This window comes from Rosa rugosa, chromosome 1 (genome assembly GCF_958449725.1).
Source record: "Rosa rugosa chromosome 1, drRosRugo1.1, whole genome shotgun sequence".
In the NCBI taxonomy this organism is placed as follows: Eukaryota; Viridiplantae; Streptophyta; class Magnoliopsida; order Rosales; family Rosaceae; genus Rosa; species Rosa rugosa.
Window position 1 is genome coordinate 60880226 of NC_084820.1, and position 19408 is coordinate 60899633.

At 37.3% G+C, this 19408-nt stretch overlaps 2 protein-coding genes and 1 long non-coding RNA gene across 6 annotated transcripts; 2 read left to right on the top strand and 1 right to left on the bottom strand.

The window, feature by feature from the left end:
* Positions 1-9078: 9078 nt before the first annotated feature.
* Positions 9079-13066, top strand: LOC133743650 (nudix hydrolase 2-like). Its single transcript, XM_062171651.1, has 10 exons — positions 9079-9323; positions 9432-9573; positions 10395-10624; positions 10767-10832; positions 11139-11276; positions 11950-12027; positions 12105-12155; positions 12247-12281; positions 12455-12563; positions 12748-13066. The coding sequence occupies exons 3-10, from the start codon at positions 10430-10432 to the stop codon at positions 12955-12957; spliced, it is 882 nt and encodes a 293-aa protein (XP_062027635.1). The 5' UTR covers positions 9079-9323; positions 9432-9573; positions 10395-10429; the 3' UTR covers positions 12958-13066.
* A 940-nt stretch (positions 13067-14006) lies between these two features.
* On the bottom strand, positions 14007-16426 carry LOC133725870 (uncharacterized). 4 transcript variants are annotated; one of them, XR_009854583.1, is made up of 5 exons: positions 16074-16426; positions 15391-15573; positions 14854-14961; positions 14439-14606; positions 14007-14170 (listed from the first exon to the last, which is right to left on the bottom strand). It is a non-coding gene; the product is annotated as an uncharacterized LOC133725870 (long non-coding RNA). The 4 variants fall into 4 exon arrangements; XR_009854584.1 differs by having other exon boundaries at positions 14490-14606; positions 15317-15573; XR_009854582.1 differs by having other exon boundaries at positions 15317-15573.
* A 140-nt stretch (positions 16427-16566) lies between these two features.
* LOC133725867 (nudix hydrolase 7-like) lies at positions 16567-19232 on the top strand. The gene is made up of 8 exons (XM_062153263.1): positions 16567-16986; positions 17096-17161; positions 17345-17482; positions 18082-18159; positions 18248-18298; positions 18384-18418; positions 18508-18616; positions 18725-19232. The coding sequence occupies exons 1-8, from the start codon at positions 16702-16704 to the stop codon at positions 18935-18937; spliced, it is 975 nt and encodes a 324-aa protein (XP_062009247.1). The 5' UTR covers positions 16567-16701; the 3' UTR covers positions 18938-19232.
* The last annotated feature ends 176 nt before the right edge of the window (positions 19233-19408 follow it).

A 19408-nucleotide genomic window follows, 5' to 3' on the forward strand; every position in this document is an offset into this window, starting at 1 on the left:
TTTCTCTTAGGCCACGTTTGGTTCGCGGAAAGGAAGCATCAGGAAAGGAACAAGTCCTTTCCTGCGTTTGGAATGCAAAAGGAAAGGAAATCGTTTCCAGAAAGAAGGGAAAGTGGTTCCTTTCAAATCTCAAAGGAATCACTTTCCCCATTCTTTCCTTGCATTTATTACTCACAACATATTATTTTATTACATTATTTACAAACTTTTTAACAACTTTCCTAATAACTTTCCTTACGTTACCAAACATTGGAATGGAAAGTTGTTGGGAAATTTCATTTATCTTCCCATGGGAAAGACAAAGGAATTATTTTCCTTTCCGTGAACCAAATAAGGCCTAAGTGTTTGAATCAAAATCTCTTTCCATCTTTTGAAACAATAATTGATCTTGTCAAGGAAAAGAAAATTGAAATTCTATTTGGAAAGAAAATACCTACATATAAGGAAAATAAGAACTAAAATTTGTGTTGTAAATGAAATACTATTGTAATGAGCATATATAGAAATATATACTCAAGTCAATAATCACAATATAAAGCAAGGAAGAAATTAAGGATATAATTGATTATGATAAAGTGAAAACGAATTGATTTTTTAGCTTAATATTTCAAATTGAAATGGATGATAAGATTAAGGAACATACTTAATTTAACTCTCCACGATAATTAGATATATAAAAAAGATGAGAAAAACTATTACTTACAGACATATACTGATCCATATGGAATGTTTGCTTATGTAGAGTGGGTATAAATTGAAATAGAAATATCTATGGGTTTTTCCCAATAGAAGCTTATATTTTTGCGTTTATATCTTATTTTCTCTTTATTAAATGGGTTTTTTTTTTTTTTGAAAGGAAGACGACAAACTATATTAAGTGAAAATTGAGGATTACATGGAGTGATATATGCATAAAACATCAAAAGAAAGCAATAAAACATAACAAGATGCACAAACACATCTGTAATGAAGAAAAAACAATAAAGCATAATTAGATGCACAATCGCATCGAGAATAAAAAGTAACCAGGTAACCATGTGACTTGATGCCGTAAGGCATTGCTGCACTGCATATGTCACTGAAGCAGTGTAAATAGAAGAGTAACCGTAACTGTAACCGATGATATGACCACCTAGGAGAGGCGATTCGCTCACCAAGAGATCGAAAGCGACCAAGGGTGTCAGAACCTCGGATTTAGGCAGACGAACTCTGAAGAACCAGAACCAATAACAGAACAATATGAGCAGCTGTTTCGGACCCAAGATCCGAAATAGAATACGACCTGGATCCCAAATGCGGATCCAAATCCGGCCTGAGTCCAAAGTCAAATCTGCCAAAGCAGACTCGACAAAAGCCCAAGCCCATCTGAATCTGATTTGGACACCCAAGTACATGGGCACCCTATCAGACCTTCTCTGGGCACCCGCACATCTACTCTCCCACTGCAGCCGTCGAATGCCACCAGTGGAAGGACCCATGGCGCCGCCTCCACCATCCACGCACAGCCCCAGATCGCCTCGTCCTGCTCCGCCGCGCCACACCAGAGCGCCTCGTCCTGCTCCGCCGCGCCGCCAATCCTTGAGAAGATCCGATCTCAGAACCACGAGCCCATGCCGGAAAAGGCCCAACCCCAACCACTGAACCTCCGTCCCACAGTAATCAGATCCCGGTTGATGCAGAGCCGGACGAGAATCCTCATAATTCAGGCGTGCAGCCAAGTGCCCCCACCACCCAACCTCACGGCCAAAATTCCAAGAAATCTTCAAAGTCCCTGGATCCCAGATCCGGATCCGGCCGAACAACTCTGATTTCCCAGCAAAAGGTCGGCGACCAGTTGCCCAAGTCGAGCGCAGCCTTGAAGCCCAGGCTGTAAAGACCCAAGAGAAAGAGAATAGATCACGATCCGCCACCGCTGGAGGAGTTGTAGACCACTCCTTTGAAAAGCAAACCGGAAGAAAAAAGGAGACGGTATTCACCGCACTCGAGGTATACGACACCAATGGATGTGCCGACATTGATCTCCATCGGAGATGGAGAAAGTTGCAGAAGCGTCCACCCATCGAGGCGGCGTTCTCTCAAACCCTAGAGAGAGTTTTTAGGTTTAACTTACTCTGAAGTATTAAATGGGTTAGAAACGGGTAACCTATTTAATAAATAGGTTATGTTTGAGTTTAAATTTTCAACACGATTATTAAATGGATTGAATTTGGGTTTGTCTCTTGTGACATGAGAAATATCTTGACTCAACACGGAACCCGACCTAACACAACCCATTGACAGCCTTAGGTTTGGGTACTAGCTTATGTTTTAAATTCTTATTAGTTGGCTTGATTGTCCTAATAGTTAGCTACTTTGCATAAGACTTTATCTTACTTCAGACGGAAACATTTTATGGTGGATTATAATAAAGTTTTTGAAATCAGCCAGGCGCAGCAATTGACTACACATTTAGGGGTAAAGCACTATCTCAGTGCAGGCCGCGATGAGAAAAATCCAGTTTATACTTAAGAAATAAGAACAGTGACCAGCACCTTAGTTTAAGTGTCCTTTTATAGCACGACTTGATCAATTATTCTCGTAGTTTAAATAAGATTCTAATGTTTTTAAAAGGTTAGTGAAGCTCTTTAGCCATTGCCAACAATAGCAAAGTGGTTTGTTCTTTTTCGATAACAAGGTGAAGGAAATATATGTGTGAGAATAACCTTTTTCTTTTTTGGTCATGTGTAAAAACTAAAAAGAGCCTTCAGCAAGCAAGTTTGTGATGTAACGAGGGAATTAAAGTTCAAACAAATTAAAAACATTTTCTATGTCTATTTGTTACACTTTAAAAAATTATGGAAAAAAAAAATAAGTTGCGGAATGTATTTTTCCTCTAATTTTTTTTTTTATCTGAAATATGGCCCCTCTACATGGGAGAAACGTTTGTTCTGGACTTCTGGTGATGGAGATCTAGACGGAACTGCACTCGTACCTTTTGGCCTTAGAGGTGGGAGTCGATACTATGCTACTATTAAAGGCAGTTTTCTGTTTTGGACTATACAATAGTACAGTGATTTATGACATTTGAGAGTGAGTGTGACATATGTATCACTTCCAGGTTCTTCTAACCTAACCAAACCAAACCCTGTGGCCCTGCTCTACCTAATTTGCAACTAGAATGGAGTTTTGGTCTTTTGGACTTTGGAGTTGAATTTGAGAAAACAATAAAATGGGGAGAAGAAAATTAGGAGAAACTTCCTTATGTCGGGAGGTGATGCCACACTCTCCTGCAAGCAGGGAACTATAAGATCTCGTTTGGTTCACAAAAAAAAAAAAAAAAAGTAATTCATTTGTCTTTCTCATGGAAAGGGATATGAAATTTCTGAAGAACTTTCAATTCCAATGTTAACATCAGAAAAGTTATTAACAAGTTTGTAATCAATGGAACAAAATAATGTGTTGTGAGTAATAAATGTAAGGAAAGAATAGGGGAAAGTGATTCATTTGGTGTTTGGAATAAACCACTTTCTCCCTTATTTTCCTTTTCTAATACTTACTTTCTCCGAATCAAACGTGACCTAAGGGTGTTTCATGTAAAATTAATATATTAAAAACTAAAAGTTGCAATTGATGAATCAGATGTAACAGTTATAAATATATTCTCGAAATTAATTAGATATGTGGCCATTAATTCATGTGCATATGACATGTAATGCATCATGGCCAGCTATTAGGATTTTTTAATAGGCCAACATGGGGTGTAAAATGACCCAACACTTATAAGATGATCTCAACTCTTAATATTTATAATTAACATTTTTATTAATAATCTAATAGTGTATTTTATAATCTAACCATCCATTTATGTCGGTGCACTGAATTCTCCCCCGTAAAATGTCACTATATAAGTATATATGCACAAAGTTATTTTCTACAATTGAAAACCCTAAGCGTTGCTAGTGCCGCCTCCAAGCCGGTCTGGGTTTGCCTGCTTCCGGCCACAATGATACAAGAGAACATTCTTGTTTGGAACTGTAGAGGCATAGTCTGTAATGAGACTCAACGAGCTCTCGTTGATTTAGTGCAGCTGAAGAAGCCAAATCTGATTTTCTTGGCAGAAACCCTAGCCAAGCTAAACCATATTGAAGATCTAATGCAACGGCTAGGTTTTACGGGCAGGGCTTGTTACCCACATGAGGACGACTCGCAGGGAGTTGCAGTACTATGGAGGAATGATATCAGCGTCAGCGTACGCACCCTTTCACCTCATCATATTGATGCAGAAATCGGAGATCCTGGAGGTCCGGCTCGATACCGTTTTACTGGAGTGTATGGTTTTACAGCACGCAGTGATCGTACTCGTACATGGGATCTGATCTGAACTCTGAATGCTGAGCGTTGTGACCTGCCATGGCTTATGGCTGGAGATTTTAATGAAATTTTGTGTCAAGTAGATAAGTCAGGTGGCCCTCCTCGTGCTGCAGCACCAATGACACAGTTCAGGCAGGTAATGACAGATTGTGGTCTCACAGATATGAGCTTCTTTGGTAGCAGGTTTACGTGGTCAAATAAGTTCACGAAGGAACGTCTTGATAGAAGCTTTCAATCGTTGCAATGGAGAATGCTATACCCTTGTAGCAGAGTGATCATCTTGCCTCCAAGTGAATCAGATCACTGTCCAATCCTTATTGAAGTTAAGGCGGAGAGGAGACATAGGAAGAGGGTTTGTAAGAGATTCAGGTTCGAAGAAATATGGCATGGGGAGGAGAGATGCACTGCCATTATTCAGAAACACTGGTCTCAGCCCATAACCGGAAACCTGCTGTTTCAAATTGAGCAGAAAATCTCCACTGCTGGTTAGGAACTTCTGAAGTAGCACTCAACTGAGTTCCAACACCAAAGAGCTGAAATGCATATGCTCCAAGCCAAAATGGATGTCATCATGCGACAACCCTTCTCACAGTCACAATATGAGGAGCAAAGGCAACTACATGTCCGTCATAGTAAATTACTTGCCCAACAAGAAAAATACTGGAGGCAACGATCCAAGGTAGCATGGCTCAAGGATGGAGATAGAAATTCTGCTTTTTATCCATCGAAAAGCTTCTAACCGAAAATGCAAGAATACAATAAAGGGCCTGATGGATACCAACAATGAATGGACCACTGATCCTAATACAGTTCAGCAATTAATTGTAAATTACTACAAAGAAATCTTCTCCACTGAGGGTTCGTGTGATGAAGCTATTTCTGAGATCTTTCGGGCAACTCCAATGAAAGTTGCTCCATACATGAATGAAGATTTATTGAGGCCTTACTCTGATGATGAAATAAAGGCGGCATTGTTCCAAATGCACCCCTCAAAGAGCCCTGGACCAGATGGTATGTCCCCTTTTTTCTTCCAAAAATATTGGAACATTGTTGGTATGGATGTGTGTCTTGCTATTCAAAACTTTCTTGAACATGGACAGATTTGGACTGCTTCCAATTTTACTCACTTATGCCTCATCCCAAAAATTGCAAATCCTACTGTGGCATCTCACTTTCGTCCCATAGCTCTGTGTAATGTTATCTACAGGATCAGTTCCAAGGTTGTGGCAAATAGACTGAAGAACTGGCTCCCAGATATTATTTCTCCCCTCCAGAGTGCATATGTGCCAGGGCACTTGATTTCAGATAACACTCTAGTTGCTACTGAAGTTGCACACTTTATGCACAAGCTCAGGCATCAGGAGGAAGGCTTCTTCTCCCTTAAACTGGATATCAGTAAGGCATATGATCGCCTTGAATGGAAATTTTTGCAGGCTATATTGACTAAATTGGGGTTTGACTCTAAATGGATTCACATGGTGATGAGTTGTGTTACGTCAGTCACTTATGCTATTCTTTTCAATGGAGAGCAGTCTGAATGCATCACTCCAACCAGGGGAATTAGGCAGGGTGATCCACTTTCACCCTACCTTTTTATACTATGTGCGGAAGGACTTTCAGCGCTATTAACACAAGCAGTGGACTCTGGTTTTATTAAGGGGTTAAAAATGTGTCCTCAAGCTCCTATTTTACATCATCTTTTCTTTGCTGATGATAGTTTCTTATTTGGTGATGCCTCGGTACAGGAATGTTGTCGGGTGAGAACAATTTTGAACACATATGAACGTGCTTCTGGACAGAAGATAAACTTCCAGAAAAGCAGTGTGGTGTTTAGCAGAAATGTACCAAAAGAGTTGCAATCTGAACTTGCTACAATACTTGAAGTAAACTGTGTAGAGGAGCATGACAGGTACTTGGGGTTGCCATTACGGGTTGGAAAATCCAAGACTGCCAAATTTCAGTACATCAAAGAGAAACTCACAAAGAAATTGCTGAACTGGAAGTCCAAGATTTTAAGTTGTGCAGGAAAGAAATTCTCATCAAAGCTGTTGCTCAAACCATGCCTCTGTATGCTATGAATTGCTATTTATTGCCAAAAGGTTTGTGTGATGATATTCACCAATTATGTGCTTCATTCTTTTGGGGAGATACAGATACGAAAAGAAGAATTCATTGGCGTAGTTGGGAAAGATTGTGTCTTACCAAACATGAGGGAGGGCTAGGGTTTAAAAATATCTATGCTTATAACCTTGCTATGCTAGCTAAACAGGGATGGAGATTGGTATCCAACCCCAACTCATTGGTTGCTAGAGTGTTCAAAGCTCGATATTTTCCCACTTGTTCTTTTTGGGAGGCACAACCAGGAGAAGCATCCTCCTACTCGTGGAGAAGTATCCTAGAGGGTAGACCGGTGTTGAAAGCTGGAGTCAAATGGAGAGTGGGAAAGGGAGATCAGATTCATATGTGGGAGGATAATTGGATTCCTAATTGCTCAAGGTTTCAAATTCACAGGCCGGCAAACTCAACCTCATTCAATGTGGTAGCTGACCTCATTAATCCACATATTAGGTCCTGGATTGCTCCAACTGTGTCTACACTATTTTCTCCTGAAATTGCTGCTCAAATACTAGCTATCCCTTTGAGTAGAAGAGGTATACCAGATAAGCTTCTTTGGGAGCCGGAAAAACAAGGTTTCTTCACCGTTAAGACTGCTTACTGGATTGCCAAAGAACATGTTCTCAGTAATGCTCTTGCTTCTACTTCACAGGGAGACCCTTTTAAAGAGCTATGGAAACGTCTTTGGAAAGCTAGGGTGCCTGCCAGAGTCCAAATATGTGCCTGGAGGGCCTGCCAAAACATTCTACCCACCAGAGAGCGCTTACTTACCAAGGGTTATGTTGGTGAAATGGGTTGTTTACTGTGCTCTGCTAGTCTAGAAGACACATCTCATATCTTCTGTAAGTGTCCAACTGCAAGAGAAATTTTCTCTGCTCCTCCTTTTACCTTACAGTCTTTGGATATGCCAAACTTGATTTTTAAGGAATGGATGTTGGAAATTGCTCTGGTCCTCAAACCGGAGACTTTTGATAAGCTGTTAATGTTAATTTGGTCTCTCTGGAAAAACCGGAATGCTACACTGTGGGAAGGTCATCCAAAGTCAGCATCAGTTCTATTATGTAGCTCCTTAGCCTGGTTGGATGATTTCCAAAAATCTAGAATGCCTTCTGCAGTACCAAAGCAAGTTGTAAAGCATCATTGGCAGCTGGATAAAGGTAGCAGAGTAAAAATAAATGTAGATGGTGCGTTCTTACCATCGCAGACGCATGGAGGGGCTGGATGTATTGCTCGTGGTCCAGCTGGGCAATTCATGGCTGCGTTTGCTCACCATCTACCTCATGTGAACTCCGCTAAGCAAGCAGAACTGCTTGCCATTCAAACTGAACTTGAGATGGCACTCCAGCTGCAGTTGTCCTCTGTCAGTATAGAAACTGATTGCCTTGCTGCTGTCCAGGAAATCATGCACCAGCCATATGATTATTCTGAATTGGCAGCCATTATTGCTGACATTCATGACCTGCAGAGGCAGTTCCAAGAGGCACAAATTAGTTTTGCACCTAAAAATTGCAACCAAGTTGCGCATAGACTAGCTAGTATCGGTTTTGAATCGGGTCAAAATGAGTCTTGGCTTCACCAAGCTCCCAATTGCATTGTTGATGTACTCCAATATGATTGTAATCATCTGAGCTAGTCTCTTTCAATAAAGTCCTCTTTACTTCAAAAAAAAAAAAATATATATATATATATAAGTATATATGCACATGGAATATACTCAAAAGTTAGGTTAGTCCTTACATGAAAATTTCTGGGCAGATTAAGGGATTTTTCTTTGTTTTTAATTTTAATTTTTCATCTTATATATAGAAGATTGATGGAAGCGTGGAACCTTTCAACCATTCTTCTTGTAACGTTCAACTTGTTGGTAAAAGTCACAAGAATTGACTCGTTAAACATTTTGATCCTCCGTACACACTCCATTTGCCCGGTACATCCACGTTCAATACTCAATACTACTTCTGGTTTACTTGTTGCAAGTTGCAACAATATCTGCAATCAACCCTTTTTTTTTTTTTTGAATAAGCAATCAACTTTAGTGCTGAGAGGTCAAGTTACTGGGGCTTCAATATTTAATTCTAAATTTTGTTAAGAGTCGAATTTAAAATATTTTATTTATGACACTATGTTAAATGTTGGTACGCTTTTTTGTTTAATATAAGTTTTTTATTATACTGAAAGAAATCTAACACAACAAGAATATAAGGAATCAAAAGGAAAGACTTGATTGGCAGAAAGAGGAAGAGCATTGTTCCACATTTGGGGCGGACTCGTTTAATGCAAGTTGGTAAACATATTTTATGTCTTAACTAGAATCTGAACAATATATTATATATATTGCCCAGTACTAATTGTTCTAGTGACATAGTCTTTCTTTCGTAAGTGGGAGGTTGTGAGTTCGACTCACGAAAGATTAATTATAACATTTAAGTTGTTTATCTGATTTAAAAAAAAAAGAAAAAAGAATCTAAACAATTATATATAATATAAGAGATTTTCACACTCCCTCAAAAGTTAAAGCACCATTTGAAGTATGAACAGCTTTAAAAGGAATTAATCCATTAATTTTTATGGGTCACTGTTTTTTTTTTCTTTCACATAAGGCTATAAGAATCGTGTCATCAAGAAACCATCGGGAAGATGCATGCAATTTGCCATGTGTTTCTGGGTCTAACTTGTTCTTTTTGTGCTCCTGAGTTTTGACCCTTTACAAAATATAACGTATGTTTCCTCTTGGAAATTTGAACCAGAATAGCGTGCCAAAAACCTCAAGGACTTGCTCATTCAAAGGTCTCACAAACCCTTACAGCAAGGATCAAAGCGAACTGGAAAGTTCCATGTGTTCTTCCCAATCAAAATAGGTATAAATTCCGGCCCAAGTTTCAACAATTTGGCACCTCTCTTAACCTAGACGATACACTTTTCTGATCAGAATCTCACATAAACACTTGAAATATATATTCATGCAGAGGTTCAGAGCCACCACCAAGTTTTTGCCGCACCTTTCAGGGAAGAAAATTTCTCCACATTATTCTTCTGGTGTAGCGCTTGCAAAAAGGCCTGGACTTGGAATTACAGTTTCATCCTCCTCCTGGCTTCAGTTTCCCAAAGGTACATATGCTTGAATTTGACTTGATCCTTTGTTTTTGAAACTGAAAGGTTGCACCTTTTAAGGTTTTGTTTTGTGTTTGGTTATCTTTATTGCATTGTTGGGTTTTATCTGTAATTGGCAATAGGGGATCTGGTAGCCATTTGAGACACTGAAAGGGGTTTAGTTCTTTCTTTGATGCCATTGAGGGGTTTTATCTCTAATTATCCATGGTGGCTTGGAAGCCATTGCACAAAATTGAATGGGTTTTGGTCATTTCTTTTCATGCCATTGATGGGTTTATCTCTAACTGGCAATGTTGGTCTGGTAACCCATTACGGCTTTGGTCCTATACCATTACCATTGATGTTTAATTGGCTGTGGTGGTAGACTAGCCATTGGGCAAATTGAAAGGTTTTGATCCTTTCTTTTCATTTCATTGATGAGTTTATCTCAATGCAAGATTACCTTAGGAGATTTCAAGGTCAGAGTTCAAAGTCAACATAATAAAAGATGATGAGCTGAAAACACCGTTTGTGGTTTAGATTCTGTAGGGTTGTGGAATTACCCATATCCCATTTGATTATGACTGATTAACTAGTGTCAACTATTGGTTGGCAGTCAACTTTTCTATCGTAATGTCATGAGAAGTCTGTCATGCAATGCCTTAATAATGTAGGGACTAAGAAGTGTGGGGCTATATTTTCCATCCTGTTTTTAGTATTTTGAACTTTGCTTTGGAGTTTTGACTGTGGATTCTGTAGTTGTTGGTTAAAGAAATAAGTCTTATGCATGACTTGTTTTATAGCAATGCTTATTGCTTATTGTTGACTTGTTTCTTCAGACCCAAAAGATAAAAATCCATTATTGAATCAAGTCATGTCAGTTTCAACAAGCTCATGTGCTGTTGCAAAGCAATGCTTGATGGCCGAAAGTGGAGTTGAGCAGATTGAATTGCTCAATGCACATGATGATATACATGGGGGAGTTATTGTAGACATGAAAGACCAGCCCATGGATTCTGAGGTCTTTGGTTCTTTGCTCAAAGCTTCACTGTCAGAATGGAGGCAAAAGGTATTCTTGTTCTTGTTATGTATATTTCTTAATGTCATCAGTTAGTTTTGATCCCATTCCATTTCTGGTGTTCACTTGATGTAAAGGCTGCTGCCACCTCTGGGGATCTGATTATGATATTTGCTTCAATTCTATTTCATAGGAAAAGAAGGGTGTTTGGATCAAATTGCCGATTGAACTCTCAAATCTTGTTCATGCTGCAGTTCAGGTATACAATTTTATTGAAGAACCAGCTCTTCTATGTGAAACTCAACAGATTGAATTTTCATCATTACTCCGGATAGTTGCTTTCTATCATTATTTTATGTATAACACCAAGCGTTGAATTGAACTGATTGGTTTTTTAACCAAAAGAAAAACGACTTTCTTTGTTGGACAAGGGATACAAATATATTTTAGTCTAGTAAATCCAGACAAGTAGCTTACAAGATACAAACTCTAACCTTTGACTGAAACATATCAATAAATTGAGATACAATCTTCAACACTAGAGTTTCTTTTTTTACTTGTCCAGGAAGGATTTACTTATCACCATGCTGAATCAGATTACCTAATGCTTAAACGTTGGCTGCCTGAAACTGTTGATACTCTTCCTGCGAATGCCTCTCATCGAGTGGGCATTGGTGCTTTCATCATGAACAGTAAGAGAGAGGTATGCCTTCTGCATTCAAATCTAAGTTTTCTACTGTTCATGACATCTAGAATGAAAGTTCAATCTTTTTTACATTTACACTTGTAACATTCGTGGCATCTGAAATCATGATTTCCTCTTATTTGATAGCAATTTTTCAACCCAAATTGATCTTTTTAGTACTTAACTTGGGAATGTTGTTAGCTTCTAGATGAGATAATAATTGCCATACATGTTTCAAGTTCAGAAAGGCATTGCATGGTTTTATGTGATCAACTCAGTGTCTTTGACTTGACAACTTTATTCAACCAAAACACCTGGAAACACTAGAACAACCTACTCAAAGTAAACATATAAAAACACAGGCAGTTGGCAGTCCTCATTTCATACAAAAGGATTTCATATGAAGTGCTTATACTCTTCTAAGATATAATCATCAATTGAATAATCTGGCATGAATCCATAGTTTCAGTCTTGCTCTGATCTACAGTCCAAATTAAAATCACCTTGCATTTCTTTCTTTCTAATTGCTACATAGAAAACATGCATATGCAATACAAGCAAAAGTTTAGTACTTTGCCATCATTCTATGTAATTCTGTAAGTTTATTATGTTGATATCCGTCTTTGAGCACATCATGTTTCTGTTGCTGTCTACTATATTTTTTCCCCTAATAATTTTACTCGTTTGGCAGGTGCTTGTGGTTCAGGAGATCAATGGCAGATTCAAAGATACAGGTGTCTGGAAGATGCCAACTGGGGCTGTTAATGAAGTGAGTATATTATATGCAAGAGCAACTTAATTCACAATTTTCTTCTCCTCATGGATTTAATTTTCCTCCATCAACAGGGAGAGGATATTTGTGCAGCAGCAGTTAGGGAAGTCAAAGAAGAGACAGGAGTAAGTGATTACTGATTGAATAAAAGTACAGATAACCGAGTGAAATTCGAATGTAAATCTAATACGAATTTTTTTTTCTTGTTTGGTACAGATTGAGACAGAGTTTGTGGAAATATTAGCGTTCAGGTAAGAAACTAGCCTTCAATCGTATTTTAGATACTTGTGTTTTCTTGGTATATAGCACGGAAGGCATCTGGTTATCATATACAAATATATAACTATATATCAAATATGCATCAATGCATGCTGCTCTTTTCATATTCAATTATACTGTCTTTATTCTCTCTCTCTCTTTACAGGCAAAGCCACAAGTCATTCTTTCAAAAATCAGATTTATTTTTCGTTTGCATGTTAAAACCGCAAACCTTTGACATACAGGAGCAGAATCAAGAGATTGCAGCAGCCCAGGTAATTTCTACTAGACAAAAATAAATCATAGAATATTATATTAGTTTGCTAATTAAACCACTTGATAGCCGAAAAGACTTGTTAGTCACTTCAACTGTTAAATAGCATTCAATCTTACGTAAACCTAACGAAAAACATGATAGCAAATTAATCTAATGTGTTATTTTCTGGTATTTTTCTTCAGTGGATGCCATTTGAGGACTATGCAGCTCAACCCTTTGTCAAACAAAACAAACTCTTTGATTATGTAGCAGAAATATGTTTGGCAAAAACAGATGAGCATTATACTGGTTTTACTCCTCTAGCAACGACTACATCCTCCGGAAAAGCAAGCTACTTGTATTTCAACCACCGGGATATGGGTGGCCTACTCACTTCTGATAAACAACAGTAGAAAAATTGATCCAACTCCATAACATATATGCAAGAACAATTCCTGTGAATCACCATTGTTGTAAAATCCCTTCTAATTAATGTTATAAATAGTGTCATACCTTTCATTCCGGTTTATCTTGTACATGTGTACATTGATTTCTTAACGGTCGAAGTAGTGTCAATAATGGTTTTTGTAGATTATGTGTCATGTTTATTTCTGTACACAGTGAAATCTGCTAATTGGTTTGATGTAATTTCCCAACTGTAATGTGTCATTTGCTGTGGCTCTTTAGTACAATAAATCAAAGTCGTTTACTCTATTACTCATGCCATTGTTCACTGTTTGCATCTTCATGCCTAGTTGGTCTTCATTTACAAAAATTAATGAGACTTGAGAGGTCCATTTTAGTAGTGAGCGATGAGTTCAAATCTTTCTCCTGGCCGGGATGGGATGTCAAATATGATAAAACAAAAATCGATAGTTGCATATATCTTGTTGCAAGTTTCGAACATGCCAAAACTTTCTGATATATTGGTGTGAAGAGCTTTCTGATATTCTCAAGGATGTTCTTGATCATCGCAACATCGCTTAATTATTCACTTGATGTCTTGATGATCATCTCCTATATCTCAAAATTAATACTAGGTTTGCTTTGCTTGCAAGGCATCATTTCTTAAGGGCTAGACTTGAATGGCCCCATTCTTTCTCTAGCTAGCAGAACAGGTCCTAGACTTAATGTTAGACCATTTCTTAGAGCAACCTCTAGTAAAATGGGTCTCGGATCTCCAATTTTTGTCTTGCAACTTTAAGGGTTTACTGGTGGCCATATAAAATCATCCTTATCATTGTAATTGCGAGCTTCATTTCTTCAAATGAAGTTGGCAATCTAGCAATTCTTTTGCAAAAAAAAAAACACAATCTATCAACTTTGGAAGTTTCATGATATTTTGATTTGAGAATTCTAATAACAAAGTAAAAATTCTTACTGTTTTACATATTCCTCTGTTGCTACATTTATAAGTTACTAGCCTTCCTGCACGCGCATGCGGAAGTGCGGTGCTCGGGTGTGCAATTAATCTTTGTTTGATTTATTATGATTATTTTATATTGTAACAAATCCTGTAAATGAAATTTGATTTTATTGCAAACGGAAGTGAAAAAACAAACTGATCTTTCATTTACAATCCAGCAGGAGTAGAAGCACTGACAGGGGAGATAATCTTGCATATACCTGAAGATATCATTGCAAATTAGTAAGGCAAAAGTCGGCCAATATTACTCTGGTAAAACTTATCAAAGAATTTATCAAATAGATGTTGTTGTAATGAAACAGGAGAGAGCTAAATATCATTTATTCAAGAACATGAGGCAATGATAAACTGTAACATATTTCAGGGGAATGTGTAACAAAAAGCATTGCCAAATTATGGATTTTCTATAATACCCTATATTTATAATTTAATTCAAATGCAATGCTATAATTTATAGTGTGTTCTTACTTTAGCCTTTGTAATCCATTTTGGTTAGATAAAGGTGTTGTAAGGTTTGACCTCGATATATCTAAGCATATGTATCTGAGCAATAATGATAGGACCTCCTTGAGAAGCAAATGGTTTCTCTTTTTTCATCATATCCACGATCAATGTAGTGAAATTCTTCATGTTATTCTGCCAAAAACAAAAGATAATGTTACCTACAAAGGTTGAAGACTTGAACTGAATTAGGTAAAGTGAAAGTGATTTCAATTACCATGAAAACATCATTTGCTGTTAGATGGAAAATGTATACATTTACTTCTTAAAAACAGGCATAAAACATGACCAAACTTTGAAAAGTTAGGCTGGTTTCCAATGCTTAAACATTTAAAAATTATCTGCTATGTCAACGAAGATGTGAGGGTTTCTATAATCTAACCTTCTCATCTCCCTGATTTTGAAGCCCCAAATGAATAGCCGTCTACTGAATCCTTCCCTCTGATTCATCTAGACTACGGTCCTTGGAACTTCTATCGTCTAGTTTCACCTGCTTTTCACACATTAAGAGAGAAATAAGTCAAGATTTCACACAATGTTTTACATAAATTTAACGTCTTTTAACTGATATTTTTGAGATTTTACATATGTAAAGCATAATTATTCTTATTTCCAAACTAAAGTTTTAATTCCTCTATGCAAGAAGTCAATTGGATGTCTTCAGAACCTAATCTATACATCAATTAATGTGATTACAAAATAGATGCAGCCAATTAAAGCAAACATATCAATTCATTTGGTATCAGAGCTACATATGTATGTGTATACTTCCAGACTTCAATATATATAGCAAGGAAATAAAGACCACATGGTTATCTTGTTCTCTCTAGTTATTAGTTAATAACCTTTTGGCAGACAAAAGCGAAAACCCTCAACAATCACATATTGGTCGAATTATTGGTAACACAGCTGGCATAACCTTCAGTTTCTTCTCTGACCTTTCTGCAATTCCCACTATTTCAGAATATAATTAGCTTCCTCTGCTCGATTTCAAAATAAGAAGACTGTATCTCCGGCCCTCTCTCTTCTCTTATCTACAGGCATGCTGCAACTCTATCTCCCTCTCTTTAACACAGTCTAGTATTATATTGTGAAGAGTGAACTGTTCAAATTAGAACCACAAATTGAGTCAAAATAAGAAAAAGGGGAAAACCCAGATCAAGTCAGAGCAAACCCTTCACTTTGAAAGCGATCATACCATTCCCCATGATCAATCATTTTCTTTGTCCACCAAAAACTAAGAACAAATATTACAACATCGCATGCATCCAAAAAAAAAAAAAAAAAAAACTATCCATTAAACTCATCAAATTACATAAACGAAACCTATTACAAATCTTCTTCCTTTTTGTTCTTTGTATCTTCTTCCTTCCATTTAGGTAATCCTTTTGTACTTTTCAACTATATAATAATAAGCAGACGTGAAGGAAAACCCAGCACACTTGCAATATGAGTTTGATTTCAAGTGAGAGAACACAGACAAAATCTCTGTCACCCACAAAACCGCACTACCCAAAATTGCATGCACCGAAATACAGAATCCAATCAATCGCACCCGAAATTCAAAACCAAAATGTCAGACCAAATAAGAAGCTAGCTTACCTGAACGGTTGAACCTCAACATATCAAAGATATCTGATTGCTCAATCGGATCCTCCGATTCGATCAAATGGATGCTCAATCAGATATTCCGATTTGACCAAATGAGCTCAATCACGCACGCATTGGTCTGGGTTTGTTTTGGATTCTTTGTTTGTTTTTGATCTGAAAAGCTTGCCGATTGGTGTTTGACGCTTGCGGTTTTGGATTCGATCTGGTTGCTTCTCTTCTTTCTTCTCTCCCTCACTCTCTGTCTGGCTGAACTAACTCCTTTTTATGTCGGCAGAATCCAGATCAAAGCATCATCTCCGTCTCCCATCATATCAAAACCGCGCCAAAACCATCCGCAGATGTCGTCTCCTTCCTTTCTATTTGCCACCTGTCTCCTTTCTGTTTCTCTGTAAATCATGAGCAAAAACAGGGGCAAAATCGGAAGTTCGAAAGTTTCCCCAAGATGAACAGTAAACGGCTGCTCGCTCGCTTTATTAATAGAGAGAGAGATAGAGATAGAGATAACATTTGTTCTTCAATTTATATTCTTCTATATAGTACTTCACTTGTTAGTTTCAAAAGAAACTTCCACTTGTTTCCATTTGAAGAATAAAAAAAGTTGAGATTGTTATTGAACTAAATGCCATGTTTTATAACCCTGCTTGCTGCTGCACATTGTTTACTTGTTTCTTCATGCCCAGAAGATAAAAATCCTTTGAATCAAGTCATGTCGGTTTCGACAAGTTTATCCTCTGTTGAAGAACAAGTAATCACACCTGAAAATGGAGTTGAGCAGATTCAGTTGCTTCCTGCGGTTGAGGATTCATATGAGGGAGTAGTTGTGGACATGAACGATCATCAGCCCTTGGATTCTCAAGTTTTTACTTCTTTGCTCAGAGCTTCAATGTCACAATGGAAGCAAAAGGTATAAATGTTTCTATTTTAAACTGGAAATTTCAATCTCATTGATCACTTTCAGACTAAAATTCTCTATTTATTGCTGCCTTATGTCTATTCTTTACTTTTACTTCTAGGGGAAGAGGGGCATTTGGATCAAATTGCCTATTAAACTTTCGAATCTTGTTGATGCTGCAGTTAAGGTACATAAGAAATTCTATATGGAATTTTCCAGTATCAAAATTGGGAATAAGTTTAAGTCGATCCCATCTTCTTTGGAGATTATATATTTATAGATTTTCACAGAACTCATTGTTTGTCTAAGAAGAAAAAGACTTTTTTACTTGACAACTAGTGATACATGTATCCTTTTGCTACTTGTGCAGGAAGGATTTCGGTACCACCATGCCGAACCAGATTACCTAATGCTCGTGCATTGGATTCCTGAAACGGTTGATACTCTTCCTCCAAATGCATCACACCGGGTAGGCATTGGTGCTTTTGTCATGAACAGTAAGAGAGAGGTATATCTTCTGCAGTTGAATCTAATTTCCCTACTGTACTAAACATGATATCTATAATGGATTTTCTACTTTTTAACTTTTCCATCAATGTGTTTCCAACGTTGTTGGTGCCTAAAATCACTACTGAACCTTTTTTTCAAGAGACTGAAAGTACATATAAGATCAGGTCTTGGTTAACAATCACATAATTATAATAGTTGACATGTTTCATGTTTAGAAAGACATTCCATAGTGTCAAATAACAGTGCAGTTCAATTTCTTCGTTTCAAAACTTCATGAATGAAAATTTTATTCAGCCGAGACAACAGCTAGAAAAGTAGACAATTAAGCTAGCAGCATAAACAGTAAGCAACGGTAGAACAACCTCACTCGAACTTAACAGAAAAACATGGTTGAATATGCAATACATGATGTGCATATTTGATTCATATTTTGCTTCTACAATGAGCAGTTCAGAAACTATATTTGCCTCCAATGATTCCTTAAGAAATAATAACTGCCACCAATCACTCCAAGTAACTCTATAAGCTGCTTATGTCAAAATACTTCTATACGACAGTGTGCTTCCATTACTGCATATTGTTTTTGCCGGTATACAGGTGCTTGTGGTTCAGGAGGTCAGTGGCTTTTTTAGAGATACAGGTGTATGGAAGTTGCCAACTGGAGTTGTGAATGAAGTGAGTATATATGGCAGAACTCTATCAAATTGTTAATGAATATTTAAATTTATCTTCTCATGGATATGGTTAAAAATTTCATCCACAGGGTGAGGATATTTTTGCAGCTGCTGTTAGAGAAGTCAAAGAAGAGACTGGAGTAAGTGATAAGTGACTAAATATATACCAATAACTGAGTGATATTCCAATGTAATTTCAACTCCATTGTGTTTATATTGCTACAGATTGAGACAGAATTTGTGGAAATTTTAGCATTTAGGTATGTAAATTGCTCTTGAGTACTGAAGTCTTCTTGTCATTATCAATTATATGTCCTCTTCATGTTATCTGATCTCTGATACATTACAGTCAAAGCCATGAGGAATTCTTTCGAAAATCAGATTTGTTTTTCGTTTGCATGTTAGAACCACATTCCTTTGACATCCAGAAGCAGAACCTAGAGATTGCAGCAGCCCAGGTAAATTATGGTAGACGAAAATAGCACTTGTTACATCGAATCACATAATGCAGAATCAATTAAAAGAAAACATTAAGGTGTTACTTACTTTCTGATAATGTTTTTCAGTGGATGCCGATTGAGGACTATGCAGCTCAACCCTTTGTCAAACAAAACAAGCCGTTTAATGATGTAGCACAAATATGTTTGGCAAAATCAGATAAGGACTATACCGGTTTTACTCCTCTGGGAACAACTACATCCTCCGGAAAAGCAAACTACTTGTACTTGAACAATCACGATATGGTTAAATTACTGACTTCTAGCACTGATCAGCACTAGAAAGCTTGATCTGATCAACTCCAAAAATTATTTGAAAGGGCAGTCGTTTTGGATCTCTATGGTAGTACGTTGATGTCTTATGAGTTCTATGACTGTCAATGATGGTTCCTTTAGATACTGGTGTAACTGATGTGTCAGATAGACATATGTTCTGAAGTTCTGTTTGGATTTTGGATTATAGATTGGAAACCTGCTAACTGATTTGAGGCTGATTTCCAAATTATTTGTGCCATTGCATCCGGAATAACACAATAAGTATAAGCTTTTTATGCAATTACAGTTTTGTTGTTCTGCAGTCCCAGTTTTTTATCAAATAGTCACACTCTCTATGTTATGTAGTCACACGAGTGACACAACTACTCTTTTTTTTTTTTTTTTTTTTCTTGTCTATAATCAGCAGAATGATGTATTTATTGTTTAATAAGGATGATTCTATTCCACCCTTAATTATGGTATATCTCTATGGACCTC

What these genes read in the sequence shown, in the direction of transcription:
- LOC133743650 (XM_062171651.1), top strand. Translation starts at nt 10,430, where the DNA reads ATGTCAGTTTCAACAAGCTCATGTGCTGTTGCAAAGCAATGCTTGATG. An exon ending in TCATGAACAGTAAGAGAGAG is followed by an intron (nt 11,277 to 11,949) that starts GTATGCCTTCTG and finishes CTCGTTTGGCAG; the next exon opens with GTGCTTGTGGTTCAGGAGAT. An exon ending in AAGAGATTGCAGCAGCCCAG is followed by an intron (nt 12,564 to 12,747) that starts GTAATTTCTACT and finishes ATTTTTCTTCAG; the next exon opens with TGGATGCCATTTGAGGACTA.
- LOC133725867 (XM_062153263.1), top strand. Translation starts at nt 16,702, where the DNA reads ATGCCATGTTTTATAACCCTGCTTGCTGCTGCACATTGTTTACTTGTT. An exon ending in TTGTTGATGCTGCAGTTAAG is followed by an intron (nt 17,162 to 17,344) that starts GTACATAAGAAA and finishes CTACTTGTGCAG; the next exon opens with GAAGGATTTCGGTACCACCA. An exon ending in AAGTCAAAGAAGAGACTGGA is followed by an intron (nt 18,299 to 18,383) that starts GTAAGTGATAAG and finishes ATATTGCTACAG; the next exon opens with ATTGAGACAGAATTTGTGGA.